This window comes from Camelina sativa, chromosome 2 (assembly GCF_030686135.1).
Source record: "Camelina sativa cultivar CO46 ecotype springtype chromosome 2, ASM3068613v1".
Classification (NCBI taxonomy): Eukaryota; Viridiplantae; Streptophyta; class Magnoliopsida; order Brassicales; family Brassicaceae; genus Camelina; species Camelina sativa.
In genome coordinates this window covers 894,808-912,571 of record NC_141881.1, presented here as the reverse complement: position 1 = coordinate 912,571, position 17,764 = coordinate 894,808, and the positions used below count along the sequence as shown (strand labels likewise).

The window sequence follows — 17,764 nt, the reverse complement described above, 5'->3', positions numbered from 1 at the left end:
GATCCGTTTTGATTGTATCCAAAACGTCCACGACCTCTTCCTCTCCAGTAAGATCTTCCTCCTCTTCCTCTGTTATTTCCAAAATTTTCTTGTCGAGAATCGGTGTTGGCGTACATGAGCTTGCCCTGATCTTCTTGTTCTTCATCTTCTTCATTGAGTCGCTCTTCATATGCTTTTAACCTACCCACAATATCCTCAAAGGTTGTTGTTTTCAGATCGAGAACTTGCTCAAGAGAAGCGATGATGTGTATATACTTCTTCCGTGGTAAAGTTTTGAGAAACTTCTTTACAAGCTTAGGTTCATCAATTATTTCTCCAAGAGCCGCCGAATTTGAAGAAATCTCAGCAAGTTTACCAGCAAAAACATCAATCGTATCCCCTTCCTTCATCTTGATTCTGTCAAACTCACTCATGAGAGTTTGCAATCTAGCTTCTCGTACTCTCTCTGCTCCAACATGTCTCGCTTTGATGGCTTCCCAAACACCGTTTGATGTATCATGCTCTCCAACTTGTAAGATCAAAGATTCGGATATGGATTGAAACAACAAAGCAATTGCCATATTGTTTTTCTCTTCATCTTTGTTCCCAGGATCGATAGTCTCCCATACCTTGTGAACCTTAAGAGCGATCTTCATGCGCATAGCCCAGACCGTGTAATTCGTAGAAGTTAGCATAGGACACTTAACAGAGGAAGCTCCAACATCCTTAGCCTTGTTCATCACGTTTTTCTCATCATCACTCATCTTTTCTCTAAACGATTTGAAGTCTCCGAAAGAGAAGAAAAGAAGAAAGAAAAAAAACTCGGTACCGCTCTGATACCAATTCAAGAATCACGAACATAGAGATCAATAAGAACAACTCTTCTTATTATTAAGGAAAACTCAGCTCAAAAACATTAATCTCAAATCTCATAAGTTGTGCTACAACCTAGCACCTCCTTATATAGGGAAAATAACTCAAAACCCTTTTGGAAAACTACCATTAGATAACTCCTATAGAAATGTAAAACTCACATATTAGATATGTATATTTAGACTCTCCTAAATGTACTTAGCTTGATCTCCAAGCTGCTTCAAGCTTTAACAACAGTTTATAGTCCTTATTACAAATAAGATTCTCAAAAGATTCTTCTTTCAATCTACTTTTTTTGTTTTTAGAGAAGATGATGATAAATAATACACATCATTGGTGTCATAATAAATTGGGAAGATAGAGAGAGATACACGTGCTTAAAGTCAATAGCTAATCCAAAAAGTTAGACGACAAAAACCAATAAAAAAATGACACGTAAGTCTATTTAAGGATTTTGTCGGTTTTATCGTAAATCCGTTGGTGGAACTAATATTTGTCGGTGGGGTTCGTTGATTTTTTTTTGCCTAACCAACCAACCAAAAAAAAAAAAAAAAAAAAATCAAAGCTTTGCTGACCTGACCCCTATTTGTTTCTATTTTATCCATTCCCAAACCAGACCAGATAGATTCCTCAAAAGGGAAAGAAGATTAGATAGAGATGGAGACCATCAGAGGAGACGACGATTCAGAGATGTACGGAGCTCTCGTGACGGCGCAGTCCTTACGGTTGCATCATCGTCACCACTGTAGAGAGGATCAGTGTACCTCTGTTCTCGTCAAGTACATTAAAGCTCCTGTTCATCTGGTACACGCTCTCTTCTATTCTCTCTCACCTTACCTCTGTTCTTACTTCTTCCCCGATCTTTCTTTTTTTGGTCTGTAAATTTCGGAGCTTTTTTTCTTTCTCCTGATGTAAGTTTACTTGTTCGTCTCTCTTAGTCTTAAGCTAACACGATGGTGTATACAAATGACTCAGGTTTGGTCACTTGTGCGGAGATTTGATCAGCCGCAGAAATACAAACCTTTTATAAGCAGATGTACTGTTCATGGTGATCCTGAAATCGGTAGTCTCAGAGAAGTAGATGTCAGATCTGGTCTTCCTGCGACCACTAGTACCGAGAGATTGGAGCAGCTTGATGATGAAGAGCACATCCTCGGTATCAACATCATTGGTGGTGATCACAGACTTAAGGTGAATTATACATCCCCATCCCCAAAATCTCATTGCTTTTTACATATTCAGAAATTTTTATAATGTTTCTTTTTCGAACAGAACTACTCTTCGATCTTGACTGTACATCCTCAGATGATCGATGGGAGGTCAGGAACTATGGTGATTGAGTCTTTTGTTGTGGATGTTCCTCAAGGCAACACAAAGGATGATACATGTTACTTTGTGGAATCACTCATAAAGTGTAACCTCAAATCCTTGGCTTGTGTCTCTGAAAGATTGGCTGCTCAAGACATAACCAATTCCATCGCCACATTCTGAAAATCTTTCCAACGGATACAGAGATAAGAATCATACGGTAACCATTGAAGATACGGAGAGAAGATTCATACAGCAACCTTTGAAGATATGGCTCCATCTGTCGCACTTACAAACTCAGTGAAGGGATCTACCATTATGAGATTCTTTAGTCAGCTGCTCACATATATAGAAGCACACGTGGTCTCGCTTCTTTGTTCAGATCACCTCCATAGGCCATTTTCAAGCATGTGGTAAAAGTTTTGATGTAATTTGTTGACTGTTGTCTGTTGGACGGTGCCTGTATTTACGCACCATTTGTAAGAAATAAACAGAGCTAGTGTATTTATACTATCACCAAGAGTCGTCGTTGCAGGAACATTTTCCATCTCTGAAATGATGAACTCGAGTCCCCTCTTGTAAAACAATTTCACGGTTTCTCAAAACCGACATGTATTTGGCTACAGTGTGGCAATCCGAACATATATTTGTGTTTTTGACCACTCTTATAGGAGCTATGCCTTTCTTCTTGATGAGGCCATAGGTCATTGCTAACTTCTCTGTATGTCCCATTAGCAGCTTCTCTTTCTCTGATTCACTTACGTCTTGGTGCATACAGCTTGTATCTGGCACATAACCTGATTTCTTCATCTCAGAAACTAACTTGTACAGCTCAAAGTATATCTCTCCTTCGTCAGGATGTGCTTTTCCTTCTGCATAGAATACGTGGACCGTGTGATTTATCTGAATCCAGCTCCACAGATCCTGGACTCTCACCCTATGAATCCTCATCGAGTTCCGTATGTGTTCAACATCTTCCCATCTGTTCTCATTACTATACAAGTTTATCATCATCATGTAGTTAGCTGGATTGTGTGGTTCCAGCACTTGTAGCCTCTTCCACGCGGCTTCAGCGAGTTCTAGGTCTCTGTGGATTTTACAAGATGAAAGAAATGCACCCCAAATAGTTGCATCGGGTTTAATTGGCATTGTTTGAATGAAATCCCAGGCTTCATCAAGATAACCCGACCTCCCGAGCATATCAACCATGCAAGTGCAGTGTTCAATAGTCGGGATAACACCATACTGAGAACTCATAAGATCAAAGTATTTCCACCCTTCACGGACAAGACCCGAGTTCTTACAGACAGATAACACAGAGGTGAAGGTTATGGCATCCGGTTCCATGCCCGCTTCAAGCATTGCAGTGAACACAGCAATCCCTTCCTCACCCCGCCCAAACATGGCATACCCCATGATCATACAGTTCCAAGAAGCTAGTGGCTTGTTCTTAATGCCGCAGAAAACTTCAGTCGCGCTTTGCAGGTCCGCTGATTTTGCATACATATCTACTAGTGCAGTTGCAACATATGCATCGCGGATCAAATTGTTCCTCAAACAGAAGCTGTGAACCTCTTTGCCACTCTGTAGTAGACTTAAACAACCTAACATCCGAAGCAAGCAGGATATAGTGGCTCCGTTCGGACTGACACCTTCTTTCTGCATTTTCATGAAAACTTTGAGAGCATTCCTGAAGTCTCCGTTTTTGGAACATCCCGACAAAATGGCTGTCCATGATAGCACGTTGGGCATCACACCGTTCTCCTTCATCTTCCCTATCACAGCCAAAGCTTTCTCTGTTTTTCCCCAAGTCGCATACCCAAAGACCAGACTGTTCCAAGTAACAGCATCTGGTTTGATCCCTTCCTTCTCCATTCTGCTCATCAAAGCTTCAGCATCTTTTAACAGACCGGCGTACGAATGTCCCGAGATGAGTGAATTCCAACCAACAATGTTCTTCCCATCCATCATATCAAAAACCATCCGGGCGTAAGGCGAGCAGTCAGTTTTAATATACATGTCGATCAATGTGGTTTCTACATATACATCGTAACAAAGTTGATTTCTTATCACATATCCGTGAATCGCTTTTCCAAGTTGAAGAAGCCCCGGTTCAGCTACAGCTTGAAGAAGACTACTTATTGAGCTCGTGTTTGGCTTCAGACGAGCAAATTGCAGTCTCTTTAATATCCCAATGGCATTTCTGTATAAGCCTTTAGAAGCGAAACCTGACAAAAGAGAGTTCCATGTCACTATATCTGGTTTCAGACCACATGTCTCCATTTCGTCTAGGAGACCCATAGCATCATCTACATAACCAAATTTCGTATAACTCGATACAATCGAGTTCCACGAAGATAAATTCCTATCCTTCATGGAATCAAAGACTTTTCTAGATGATTCAAGCTTGCCATTCCTTGAGTACATGATAATCAAGGAGTTACACATGGACACGTTTGATTCAAACCCAAGTCTCAGAACAAACCCATGAATCTGTCTCCCTTCTTCAAAACCTTCTTTGTTGCTACAAACCTGCAAAAGCTTAACCATTGTACTATCATAAGCTTTTGCATCAGAAAACTGCATATCTCTGAAAATTTTCACAGCCATTTCCCAATTCCCACTCCGCAAGTTTACCATTACGATCTCGTTCCATACAAGATCATCTCTTTTAGGCATTTCATCGAATACCTTGTAAGCAATATCCAAACTCACACATCTCCCATAGAAACCCATCAACGCAGAAACCACTCGTGTGTCTGAACATTCGAGTCCTCTCTTGATCAACCCGCCATGGATAGTGAAACCCAGTAACGGATACATTAGCACAGCACAAATTCTCAAAACCATAGCGAGAACTACTCCATCAAATTTAACTCCTTTGTTCTGTAGCTGAACAAATTCTTCTAAAACCTTATTCTTCTCTACTCCGTAATGCTCCATCTCTTCCAAGAGATCTCTCCATGAAACTTGAATCCTCGGGAAACCCATGAAGAACACAGAACTAGCGTAACCAAATTCTCCGAATTCAAGGTAACGAGTGATCAAGCACTTGGCGGTGAACTCCAATTCGAATCGATCGAGTAACTTTATCATCCGAGCATGAGTAGCTTTAACAGAAACCAGGTTTTTGCATCCAGTGAGCTCCTTCAACGGATGAAAATCCCAACTTGAAGACGACGGTTCATGAGAAACTGAGATTGGTGTAGATTCAAACGACGCATGCTTGCTGTCCAGTGAACAACACGCCGAAGAATGATTAATAAGATATCTTCTCTGTGGCTGATGAAGAAACAAGGAGCTGTAACAATGGCGGAAAGTAACAGAAGAAAGGTTCTCCATTTATGTATTCACTTCACAGTTTCCGGATAAGAAGACTCATCAGTTTAAGAACTCAAAAACGCAGCGTTTTATATGCTTTATAGATTCATATCACTGCAGAAGAAAGCAAATTACTCAGCTAAGTACTACAAAAAAGTTGAGAAAGATTCAACATCATTCTCAAGTATTCTTACAACAAAAGCAACAAAACATACATAAACTTAAAGAGCTATTAGTGTTCTTTTCTTCAAGAATGATACAAGAGGTTTTAAACAAGACAAGATCCCTACCACTTTTCTCTTGGAGTACCATCAGGGAACACAGGAGTGAGTACTTTATCTTCCTTCTTTCTAGGACTACTTGATCTTCTACTTGAAGGAACCTTCGTGCTATCTTCTTCTTCATCATCGTCATCATCAAAGTTAGGAGGCACATCTTCTTCTCCTTCGTCATCAGTCCAATCATCATCATTGCCGCCATCTGCACCTTCCAAGTAATTATCAACATCAGACCATTCTTCAGCATCACTATCTTCTTCTTCCTCACCCTCTGCTTCGCTTCCATCTATCTGCTCGTCTCTTCCTTCTTCGTCTTTCCTAGGTCCTCCTCTTCTTGGGAATCTTGGTACAGAAACAAGTGCACGCATCTTTTCTTTCACAAGAGTTAAAGGATCTTTATCGATCAACTCAGAGTTCCTGTAAGCTTCTCTTAAGAAAACTGAATCTCTTTCTCCTTTTAAAGACACATAGAAGAGATCAGGGTGCCTTATAACCATTCCTCTTAGTTGTTGCGAGAATCTGAATTCCTCACGGAAATGAGTCAAGTGATCCACCAACGTTCTTTTCTCAGTCGTTAAGCTCAATAGCTCATGGATAACACCACAAGCATGCTTTTCTTTCTCAAGTGTTCCCGACCTCAAGTGAGAGAAATCTTTGTAAGGAGATATATACGGCATGTCACGGAACTGAGATATCTTTCTCGTCTCACTCTTTGTAAGATTGAGACCCCTTGGAAGCTTAACCCTATTGAACTTAGGAGGCCTATCAATAATCAAATTCCTTTCTTCTGTTTCTCTAGTCCTATTATCCTCCTCGGATAACTCAGCAGCTGACACAGCAAGCTCAGGATCCCAGTGAGTCAACTCTAAAGCCGGACCTCTAGGCGTAGGAACCACACGGAAATATTGCGGGTAACGCTGACAAATCGTGTCACGGAACTCTAAAGGAAGCCCTAAATCAGTCCTCAGATGAGAAATCTTCTCCAATAATATCCTCTTATCGATAGACATCATCACCAACTTCCTCAACTTAACAACTAACACATCTTCAAGCTCATTCCTAATCCTCATCTCCTCAAGATAAAGCCTTTCAGCTTCTGCTGTCATCTTGAACCTCAATGAATATGCTCCTTCTTCAACAATCTCAAACACACCAGGATACTTCCTAAGCAGAGCTATAAACCGACGACGTTTCTTCAAACCCAAATCTCTCCTGTACTTACCCAAACCCCTAAGAGACATCATCCTATCAGGTTGACTCACAAGAATCTTCCTAATGTTCAACACTAGTTTAAGTTTCTTGTCCCTTTGAACAACGTTATCAAAAGTAAGCTCTTTCCTTCTCTTCACAGCAGCTCTCACAGGCTCAACAACAACAACACGGGTCTTCTTCCTAGAACCGCTCCAAAACCCATATTTGTTCCCCAAAATCAAACCTTCCCCCATAAACTGAGACCTCGCTGCTCGAATTGTGGATATGGGCAAACGGGATTTGACAGAAAGATTAGGTTTTTCATTGAATGGAGAGTTGCAAGAGACAAACAAGGGTTTATGAGCAGATAGAAGGAGCTTTGGCTCCATTTGTGACACTCGAAGCCTGTAAATTTAAGAAATGTTGAAATGAAACTCCCAAGTCTTCTACACGGAACAAATTCTAATTGAGAAAAAACAAAAATAGCTCACCTTATCGCTTCGGTTCAAGATTGAATCTGCTTCTGGTCGCAAAGATTTGGATTTGGATTTGGATTTGGGGTTTAACGATAAAATCATAAAACCCTCTTTTGCCAGAGTGATGCATCTCTCTCTGATATCTTCTTTCTTATAGGTCTTGAACGTAATACTTTACCAGAAGCAGGGGTAAATCTGGAATTAGCTATACTCAAAAACAAAGTCTCTTTTAAGACTCAAAAACGATGTCGTTTCAGTCTCTGTTTCTTTCTTCACTGGTGAGGACGACTCGATGGCGAGGAAGCGACGTTCGTCGGCGGCGGAGAGTTTGAAACGGCGGAAGGACGGAGAAGTGTCGCTATCTCAAGTCGAAGAACCGGATTCAGATAGGAGGCTCATCGCCATTTTCGTGATCTTCTTCATCCTGATTCCCGCGGTTTCGATTGTCGTGTACAAAGTCAAATTCGCTGATCGAGTCATACAAACGGAAACATCAATACGTCACAGAGGAATCGTTAAAACTAATATTAGTTTCCAAGAAATCCTCACTGTGAGTTCAATGTTGGAATCTGTTAAAGAAAAGCTGAAAACTTTACAATGAATGTTCATAATTTGTTTCAGGAACATTCTAAGGCCACAGAGAATTCAACAACTAGGCACTATGATTATCCAGTGTTAGCTTACATTACTCCATGGTAGGTTTCATTGAAACAGTTTTTAGATTTTGAGACTGTTGTGTTTCATTGGGTTCATATGCTAAAAGATATGCTGTGCAGGAACTCTAAAGGCTATGATATGGCAAAGATATTTAACTCAAAGTTTACACATTTATCACCAGTGTGGTACGACCTGAAGAGGTATAACCGTTTACATCGGTTTTAATGAGTTTGTAAGTGGTTGCATTTTATCTTCAGAGATAATGGTAGAGTGATATTCTCGGTTTTTGTTTCTAGTAGTCAAGGATCTGGATTGGTTTTGGAAGGGAGACATAATGCTGATAAGGGATGGATCCAAGAGCTTCGATCAAGAGGAAATGCGCTGGTAGTTTAACAAAACACACCTATTGTCTTTCCTTCTTAGTATTGGCCAGAGATCTATACCCGGAATATGCTGATATGCTTAATTTGTTTTTCCTTCTTTTGATTGTCTGAATTGTAGATATTACCAAGAGTTGTTTTAGAAGCAAGTCCTAGTGAGATGCTTAAGAAAAAGAAACTAAGAGAGAAAGCTATCAATCTTATTGTCACTGAGTGCAAGTAAGGCTCTCCCAATAGTCTAAAATTTCTTCAAATTTCATATTCTGAATAGGATGTCAGTCTTTGCGTAGATCTTGTGAATTGTAACACTCCCTTGTCATCATGTTTGCCTTGAACTATAGAGAAATGGAATATGATGGTATCGTGTTAGAGTCTTGGTCAAGGTGGGCAGCTTATGGCGTTTTGCATGACCCTGATATGCGGAAAATGGTATGCCCTGTAATCTCCTTCAGACAGCTTTCCATTTTTGGTTTTACATAATACATAGTGTCATCATATGCAGCAAATTTTTAAATGAATCCTCTAGGCTCTGCAATTCGTAAAACAACTTGGAGAAGCCCTTCACTCAACGGCCTCACCGAGAAATAACCAGCAACATATGCAGTTCATGTATGTGGTTGGTCCGCCTCGTTCTGAGACGCTGCAAATGTATGATTTTGGGCCAGAAGATCTTCAGTTCTTAAAAGACTCGGTTGATGGGTTCTCTCTTATGACCTATGATTTCTCAAATCCCCAGAATCCTGGCCCCAATGCTCCTGTCAAGTGGATAGATTTAACACTCAAGCTCCTACTTGGTTCATCAAACAATATAGACTCATCACTAGCCAGAAAGGTTCTTCTTGGTATCAACTTTTACGGCAACGATTTTGTAATCTCTGGAGGTATGTATATAAATAAACCATCCTTGTTCTCTTCCCGCCTTTCTTTCAAAACTTAACTGAATAAACTGTATTCTTTTGAGCAAAGATTCAGGAGGCGGAGGAGCAATCACCGGAAGGGATTACCTCACATTACTCCAGAAACATAACCCAAGTTTGCACTGGGATAAAGAGAGCGGTGAGCATCTTTTCATGTATAGAGATGATAAGAACATCAAGCATGCTGTTTTCTATCCTACATTGATGTCAATCCTTCTAAGGCTTGAGAATGCTCGTCTCTGGGGTATCGGCATTTCAATCTGGGAAATTGGACAAGGTTTAGATTATTTCTTTGATCTATTGTAAGTTCCTTACGTTACATCGTGTTCTGTTTTCATAATGTTTTACTTTTATCTTCTTCCCTTTACTTAAATCAAATGCTGAGGAACCTTTTGTAGTTTAGCTTAGTCTATATTACTTTTGTTCTGGATAAAGGGCGTTTTAGTAAATATTCAGAGGCTTCTACTGACGCATCTTCAATTTTCTGTGGCCACACATTTGACTTACAATTTGGGACTAAGTTAAGTCACTATGCTCTCCTCTCACACCAAAACATGATCAAGAGGTATCTCATCCGAATATGCCACGTGTCAAGCTAGCCGTGGCTAGGATTGATTACACAGTCCACGTCAGCTTACTAGAAACAGCTCAATGCCTTGTCTTGACACTTTCTTCCACTTCCTCTTCTTCAATCTTTTCTTCAAAGTTTGATGATACGGAGAGGGCAAAACTTGGTATAGAAGGAGAGAGAGATAAAGAGAGAGAGCGACATGGAGGCTCTGAAAACCGCTACCTTTAGCCCTATGTCGGTTTTATCCGAGAAAAGATCAGAACCCCGAAAGCCCTTCACGCTCCCTAACCTCTTTCCTCAGAAATCATCGAAACCAATCTCCCAAGAAAACTTCTTGAGGAGATTCAATGGTGGATTGGCTCTTCTGACTTCTGTTCTAAGCAGTGCAACAGCTCCTGCTAAATCCCTGACGTACGAGGAAGCTCTGCAACAATCTACCACCACTTCTTCATCTTTTGATTCAGATGGTCTGATTGAAGGGATATCCAATTTCGTCACAGACAATCCTCTGGTTATTGCCGGTGGAGTTGCTGCATTGGCTGTTCCGTTTGTTCTGTCTCAGGTTTTGAACAAAAAGCCTAAAGCTTGGGGAGTTGAGTCTGCTAAGAATGCTTATGCCAAGTTGGGTACTGATGATAATGCTCAGTTGCTTGACATAAGAGCCACTGCTGATCTAAGACAAGTGGGCAGTCCTAACATTAAGGGTTTGGGTAAAAAAGCGGTTTCTACTGTTTATAACGGAGAAGACAAGCCTGGTTTCTTGAAGAAGCTTTCTTTGAAGTTTAAAGATCCTGAAAACACCACATTGTACATTCTGGACAAGTAAGGCTCTTGGAATCTTAAACAGTAGTTTCATTGATTAGCTTCTTAATTTTGTCTGATCACTGAATTATAGTCTCAGGCTATCAGTTTTTCATGCTCTTCGAACCTGTATTTCTTTGCTTTCTGGAAGAATACTCAAACTTGAGTTGTGATAATCGTAACTGTTACTGTATATCTGATACAATGTTGCAGTTGGAGAGTACTTTAAAAGCATTTTAGATTTCACACATTGTTGTTAATGCCGTCTAACTCTTTGAATGGAAAGCCAGGTTTGATGGAAACTCTGAGCTTGTTGCGGAACTAGTGGCTCTTAATGGATTCAAAACTGCTTACGCGATTAAAGATGGTGCAGAAGGACCTAGAGGCTGGGTGGTGTGTTTCCATCTTCCTCTTATCCCACATTGTTTCCTTCGACAAATCCTTTCGATTCAACTTATTCACATTTGTCATTATTTTTCTGGTTTGCAGAATAGCGGCTTGCCTTGGATAGAGCCAAAGAAGACTCTCAGTCTTGATTTGAGCAGTTTAACGGATAGCATCAGCGGTGTATTTGGTGTGAGTATCCAAGTTTACGTACATTTAATATAGGTTTCTGCAACAAACACCGGAAACTGATTTAACATAATTTACAGGAGAGTTCTGATGGTGTGTCTGTCGCTGTTGGAGTAGCTGCTGCTGCTGGATTAAGTGTTTTTGCATTTACAGAGGTCAGTTTTTCTGTGTTATCCTTCTTTCTCCATCTTCTGGTCTCCAAAAGGTTCCAAAACTAATCTTATCTCTATCATCATCCTTACAGATTGAAACCATACTCCAACTACTAGGTTCAGCTGCACTAGTTCAGCTTGCGGGCAAGAAACTTTTATTTGCTGAGGCAAGTTCTTCCCATCTTTTTCTTTTATCAAGGTTCACTGCTGATTTAGTTTGAATGAATTTATCGCAGTTGGTGATGTTTTGATGGTTCTTTTCTATATCCTCTACAGGACCGAAAGCAAACTCTAAAACAGGTGGATGAGTTCTTGAACACGAAGGTTGCCCCTAAAGAACTTGTTGATGAGCTAAAGGTAATTAATTTAGATACATACCTCCATTAGTTACAAAAACCGTTTCTGTAAATTATTCAACATTGAAAAACAGGAAATAGGAAAGGCTCTTCTTCCTCCATCAACAAGCAGCAAAGCTCTTCCTGCACCAGCAGCAGTAGCAGCAGAAGCAGCTACAGCTACAGCTACAACCACAACTGTCGATAAACCAGTACCTGAGCCCGTAGCAGAAGCAACTACAGCCACCACCGTAGAAAAACCAGTACCTGAACCAGTAGCAGAAGCAGCTGCAGCCACCACCGTAGATAAACCAGTACCTGAGCCAGCGCCAGTGCCAGCGGTTGAAGCCGCAGCTGCACAAGTAATCACAGAACCAACTGAAACAGAAGCCAAACCAAAACCTCATTCAAGACCTCTTTCTCCATATGCATCGGTAATGTTTCTACCTCTCATAACGAGGCTCTTTTTGGTGGAAAAGGAAGAAACTTTTAAGCGGTTAATTGTTATAATTATGATCTCTCTTGATCCTTGGACAAGTAGCTTTATTATGCTTTACTAGTTCTTACATGGGTTTATTGTTATAGTTTATTAAATCTGATGTCTTGTTTCACTCTTTTGCAGTACCCTGACCTGAAGCCTCCATCTTCTCCAATGCCATCGCAGCCCTGAAAAAAAACATCAAAATAAGCAGTCTCTCTTTTTTACTTATTTTGGTTTTACCTCCTGGAAACAGAAAAACAAAATTGGTCGAATCTTGTGACTTGTTCTTTTTTTTTCTCATTTTAACTTTTCTCCGGAACTTAGATGCTGCCTTGTGTCGAATCTGAGATAAGTGGACTCTTGTGTTTTTTCTTTCCCTTTATACCGCCATTGAGTGTAAGTTCAAATAAGTGTCGGTCATCACATGAGTTACAAACGAATATTATTAAGAGGCCTTCAATCAATCAAAAGCTTGTGAGAGGATCCCAAGGTGTGGAAGGGGTTCCTAGAGAAATTTGCAGATATCTTGTGTGATATTTGTGGATCTTCTTTGTTGGAAAGATGTCATTCTTCCTCTTAATTTTGGATTCCCTTTAAAACAAAAGGTTAGAAAGGCGTAATGAAAAGTTTGATATATCCTTAGCATAAACCACCTATTTTGTGGAATAGATGTTTTCTTTATAAAAAGTTCTATGCCTTAATCGGCATCCAAAAAGTGTTTGAACTTACTAATTAACCCGGTTCTTGTTTATTTTTGGTCAACTTGTTTTCTTTAATGTTTAGAATTACAAAAAGAAGTGGATGCCTAGCTAGTTGATTGAATGTCTCTAGCCGACTAACTAAACAATTTAACAAAATGTAAGTCATCACAATTTATGCATCTTCCGACGGATATTCATTGACAAGCCACTAAACATATATATACTTTGTTTATCTTTCTAGCACTAGCGACCGTGGTATCATTCTTTACAATGAATGATGAACGTTTGTTCTTCATTCACTAGCAAGTAGCAACCATGATGACTTTTCCTCCACAAGTGTGTTCAGAAACAATTCATTGGTCCTCGAGGAAGCATAAAAGAATGGTCATCAATTATATTAAACGAGAAGTGAAAACGTCCCACATTCAATCTCAGCAAAATTTTACCATTATACCATTAATAAAATTGCCCTTCACGTTGTAATATTTTGCCCCTGCACGTAAAATTACCTATTTTTCGCATTAAAAATAAATCAAAAATCGGATTAGAAATAATCTAATTGCATAAAAAGTTAATTGCACAAATAGAATTTGCTAAATTAATCCCTAAATTTTATGAATAAGATCTCTTTCACGCTTAATCAAAGGATACATGACCATAATATAACACGCTTAAATTGGGTAATTAATGGGCTTAGGTTAGATTTTTTAAAGATCCACGTAAATAAAAATTGTGGGTTTATGCATGAAAAAAGCCCGATGAGAAAACACCGTCTTTCTGTAAACCCTAAAAACCTAGAAACCCTAAAAATATAGATGCTTTACAACTATAAATACAAATGATTTCGTATGCTTTCACCATAACCCGAAAAAAGCATTCTTCTCTTGAATTTTAATAATTCTTTTATTATGTTCTCAAATTTTTTTTTGTATTCCGATCTTGATGTTTTTAATGATACATCGACTGATCCCTTTTATTTTCCTGTTCGTATAGTGGTTTCTTGGAAAGCAAGATCCACAAATCATAAAGCTTTGGTTGTTGTTGGTTCATCTTCTAATCAAGGTATAAAATCGTTTTTTTTTGTTGAGTTTTATAGATTCGTTCATATTCTCAATTTCTAATTTGTATTCTGATTTTGCTGTTTCTTATGATTCACTTTTATTTTCCTGTTCGTGTAGCTGTTTCTTGGAAAGCAAAATTTCAAATCTTACTGTTTTGTATTATTCACCTAATTTAATGTGTTTTCCTGATTGTGTAGTGGTTTCTTGGGAACCAAGATTCGAAACTCACCAAGCTTCGGTTATTGTTGGTTCATCTTTAAAAAAGGGTATAATATTTTACTATTTTGAATGATGATTTACATTAGTTTCTTTTGTCATGATCTCAAATTTATATTGGTGTTCCTATAATGTGTTTATGAATAATCTACAGATCTACAGATTAATTGTATTTACCTGATTCTATGGTTGTTTCATATATAATAATTGTATTCAGATTTTGCTGTTTCTTATGATTCACTTTTATTTTCATGTTCGTGTAGCTGTTACTTGGAAAGTAAAATTTCAAATCTTACTGTTTTGTATTATTCACCTAATTTAATGTGTTTTCCTGTTCGTGTAGTGTTTTCTTGGGAGCCAACATTCGAATCTCATCAAGCTTCGGTTATTGTTGATTCACCTTTAAAAAAGGGTATAACATTTTACTATTTTGAATGATGATTTACATTAGTTTCTTTTGTCATGATCTCAAAATTATATTGGTTGCGAGCCAGAGATTATATATTACTATATTTTACTATATATTAGTTTCACTACAGATCTACAGAGTAATTGTATTTACCTTTTTTTTTTATGGTTGTTTCATATATAATAATATAATAATAATAATTTTTTGATTTAGGTATTGTGGAGGAGACTTTATCACGATTGTATTTTCCTTTTAAAATTATTTATAGTTTATAATAAATAATAGTTTTGTCTAAACTTGGATTGCCATGTTTCAGGACTATTATGATCGTAGATATCCATGGATTCGATTTACGGGTATTTCGTTTTTTTATAATCGTGTTATATAAACATGTTTTATTTGGTAATTTTGATTTACTTTTAACTAAAATATTGAACAGGTTTCACCTAGGGAATGCTATAATGAAGATGGTCCTGAAGTTAATGGTATGAATCGTCCGATGGCTACGACAGCTAAATTCTCGGAATGGATTATATTCAATACACAAGTTGCTCAAGCCAAAGGAATTACTTATTCTGAAATTCCAAAACCATTTGTTTGGTGTCCTAGAGATATGATATGGAAGAGAAAATCAAGGAGAAGACAATTTCAATCGCCATACAATATTCCTATAATATTTGTTTCGTTAAATTAATTTGAAATTTCTTTAAATGTAACAGTAGTCTTAAATTTATTATATTTATCTTTCATCTTTTTGAAATTATTTCACTTTAATGAGTTTTGTATAATATACAGTCTTCTCAATACATATAAAATACTTATTGTCATAAATCTATTATATGGAAGACAATATAAAGCTGTTCTCGTCATATTTCTCATATTTTTATTTCAATAGAAATTGAGATCGTTGAAAAAATTATGGTATATGCGATTAGTAACAACTTTAATTCAAGCAACAGCAAAATTCAAACCGAGAAAGAAGGATCTGATTCATGTCGTGAATGCACAAGGTAAATAATATTCAGTTCTGTTATATCAAAATAGGTTTTGATTTTAAATTAATGTTCAAACGTATGAACTTATTTTCAGAAGTGAACTCAAAACATGCAAGGGTGAAAAGAACAAAAATTCTTAAATCAAAAAAATTTCGACGACGCAATGAAGGTCGTTTCTACCCATATGTTATAGTATATACTAAATATTTTTATTAAAACATATTTTTGTGTTCAAATATGTAGTTCCTACGATGTTGCCTCTGATGCATGAAGATTTTGCATGTTTTATTGTTTCTGACTCTGAGTCAAATAACGATAGTGATTCTGATAGCTCAAATGATGAATCTGATTCTGAGTATTGTACTACCCATAGTGTAACAAATGAATTCACACCCGTAACATCTGGGTTACAAATAAATGGTATTTTTAAAAGCTAATCTTAATTTTTGAAATAATTTAAAATATATATATCCAGGTTAATTAATTTTGTATTACTAATGTTATCAGGTTATTATGATGAAGGAGATCCTTCGTATTTATGTGAAAATTGTGGAGCATATTTATGGTTCGGAGAACGGTTAAACAAGCGAGTAAAGAAGGCGAAACCAATTTTTTCAATGTGCTGTAAAAAAGGTAGAGTCCAACTTCCCAAGCTGAAAACTCCACCGAATACATTATCGGCGTTGTTATATAATCGCGATGATAGAAGTGACAACTTCCGTGAAAATATAAGAGCATACAATATGATGTTTTCCTTCACGTCATTAGGTGGGAAAATAAACCATTCTATTAATAATGGTAGAGGGCCGTACGTGTTCCAGATGTGTGGAGAAACCTATCACCGTATCGGAGATATTTTACCTGAACCTGGAGAAAAACTGACGTTCTTACAACTTTATATACATGACGTAGAGAATGAAGTACCTAACAGGATAAACGCATTCGGGTCAGTTTCACAGCTTATAAATATAAGATTATATTGATGTGTGTTGCTAATGTTTTGAAATTTTATTTGCCCTTGCAATAACATCTGGATCTACCGAGAAAATAAGACAAACAACTGTAGAACTTCTAAAAAGGATGCTTGATAATCATAATCCGCATGTACAGGCGTTTAGGTCGGCTCGAGAAAGATTTGATTTAACAAATACCGTGACAAATTTGAGGTTAAGAATTCCTGCAGAAAGGACTGCTGATGCAAAGACTCATAATCTACCTACATGCAATGAGGTAGCTGGATTAATACCAGGTGATTTCAGTACTGGAGTATTTAAGCGCGACATTGTTATAGAAAGTCGTTCCGGCGGCCTCCAGAGAATTAGTGAACTCTATCCAGCTTACTTGCCACTTCAATATCCATTATTGTTTCCATATGGAGAGGATGGTTACAGGTTAGGTATTGACATTGGTTTTGTAGATACGGCTGGACGAAAAAGGAAAACAGTTTCGATGAGAGAATTTTATGCTTTCCGTATATTTGAGAGATATCAAGAATCTTCAGCGATTGTGATGTCGGGAAAATTATATCAGCAATTTTTGGTAGATGCGTTCACAACTATAGAATCCAACAGACTGAAATATATTTCCATGAACCAGAGCAAACTACGGACGGAAAGAATATATAAGATAGTTGAAGCTGTTAATCAAGGAAACGAAGATCTTGCAGAACACGGTAAAAGGATCTACATTCCTTCATCGTTTACAGGTGGAAAACGTTATATGATGCAACATTATTTAGACGCGATGGCTACTTGCAAGTTCTATGGTTTCCCCGATATTTTCATAACAATTACTTGCAATCCCAGATGGCCTGAAGTTGTTCGATATCTAACAAGGCATAATCTTAAGCAAGAAGATAGACCAGATATTTGCTGCCGGGTCTTTAAGATGAAGCTTGATAGACTAATGGAACAAGTGACTAAAGAAAAAACTTTTGGTGTTATAAACTCTGTTATGTTTCATATTATTAATCAATCGACTTTATATACGTTTTAGTATTAAAACCCAAAATTATTAACAATGACTTTCTGGTGTGTGTGTGTGCAGCTATGTATACAATAGAATTCCAGAAGAGAGGACTTCCTCATGC

General features: G+C 37.9%; 5 protein-coding genes and 1 pseudogene across 16 annotated transcripts; 4 read left to right on the top strand and 2 right to left on the bottom strand.

Moving 5' to 3' along the window:
• Positions 1–1,166: 1,166 nt before the first annotated feature.
• Positions 1,167–5,502, bottom strand: LOC104746908 (pentatricopeptide repeat-containing protein At4g01030, mitochondrial pseudogene; annotated as a pseudogene). Its single transcript, XR_015574835.1, has one exon. The product of XR_015574835.1 is annotated as a pentatricopeptide repeat-containing protein At4g01030, mitochondrial pseudogene (transcript).
• Positions 1,467–2,814, top strand: LOC104712679 (abscisic acid receptor PYL7). Its single transcript, XM_010429632.2, has 3 exons — positions 1,467–1,656; positions 1,828–2,043; positions 2,125–2,814. Exons 1-3 carry the CDS (start codon positions 1,510–1,512, stop codon positions 2,341–2,343), a joined length of 582 nt encoding a protein of 193 aa, XP_010427934.1. The 5' UTR covers positions 1,467–1,509; the 3' UTR covers positions 2,344–2,814.
• A 94-nt stretch (positions 5,503–5,596) lies between the features above and the next one.
• LOC104712625 (protein WHAT'S THIS FACTOR 1 homolog, chloroplastic) lies at positions 5,597–7,339 on the bottom strand. Its single transcript, XM_010429557.3, has one exon. It carries the CDS (start codon positions 7,337–7,339, stop codon positions 5,768–5,770), a length of 1,572 nt encoding a protein of 523 aa, XP_010427859.1. The 3' UTR covers positions 5,597–5,767.
• Positions 7,340–7,549: 210 nt separating this feature from the next.
• LOC104712633 (uncharacterized) lies at positions 7,550–10,145 on the top strand. Of its 11 annotated transcripts, none has more exons than XR_015574874.1 (9): positions 7,674–7,976; positions 8,048–8,121; positions 8,203–8,283; positions 8,383–8,467; positions 8,585–8,682; positions 8,805–8,892; positions 8,966–9,344; positions 9,430–9,682; positions 9,902–10,145. XR_015574874.1 is itself a non-coding variant. In XM_010429569.3 (9 exons), the coding sequence occupies exons 1-9, from the start codon at positions 7,719–7,721 to the stop codon at positions 9,977–9,979; spliced, it is 1,368 nt and encodes a 455-aa protein (XP_010427871.1). In that variant the 5' UTR covers positions 7,674–7,718; the 3' UTR covers positions 9,980–10,145. The 11 variants fall into 11 exon arrangements, 8 of the variants coding, with proteins under 8 accessions (XP_010427895.1, XP_010427911.1, XP_010427871.1 ...); XM_010429569.3 differs by having other exon boundaries at positions 8,380–8,467; positions 8,990–9,344; positions 9,907–10,145; XM_010429577.3 differs by having other exon boundaries at positions 7,675–7,976; positions 8,990–9,344; positions 9,907–10,145.
• On the top strand, positions 9,891–12,700 carry LOC104712670 (rhodanese-like domain-containing protein 4, chloroplastic). The gene is made up of 8 exons (XM_010429620.3): positions 9,891–10,773; positions 11,043–11,145; positions 11,242–11,328; positions 11,406–11,480; positions 11,570–11,644; positions 11,754–11,834; positions 11,908–12,246; positions 12,435–12,700. Exons 1-8 carry the CDS (start codon positions 10,151–10,153, stop codon positions 12,480–12,482), a joined length of 1,431 nt encoding a protein of 476 aa, XP_010427922.1. The 5' UTR covers positions 9,891–10,150; the 3' UTR covers positions 12,483–12,700.
• A 4,055-nt stretch (positions 12,701–16,755) lies between these two features.
• Positions 16,756–17,670, top strand: LOC147948057 (uncharacterized). The gene has a single exon (XM_087490274.1). It carries the CDS (start codon positions 16,756–16,758, stop codon positions 17,668–17,670), a length of 915 nt encoding a protein of 304 aa, XP_087346400.1.
• Positions 17,671–17,764: the final 94 nt, after the last annotated feature.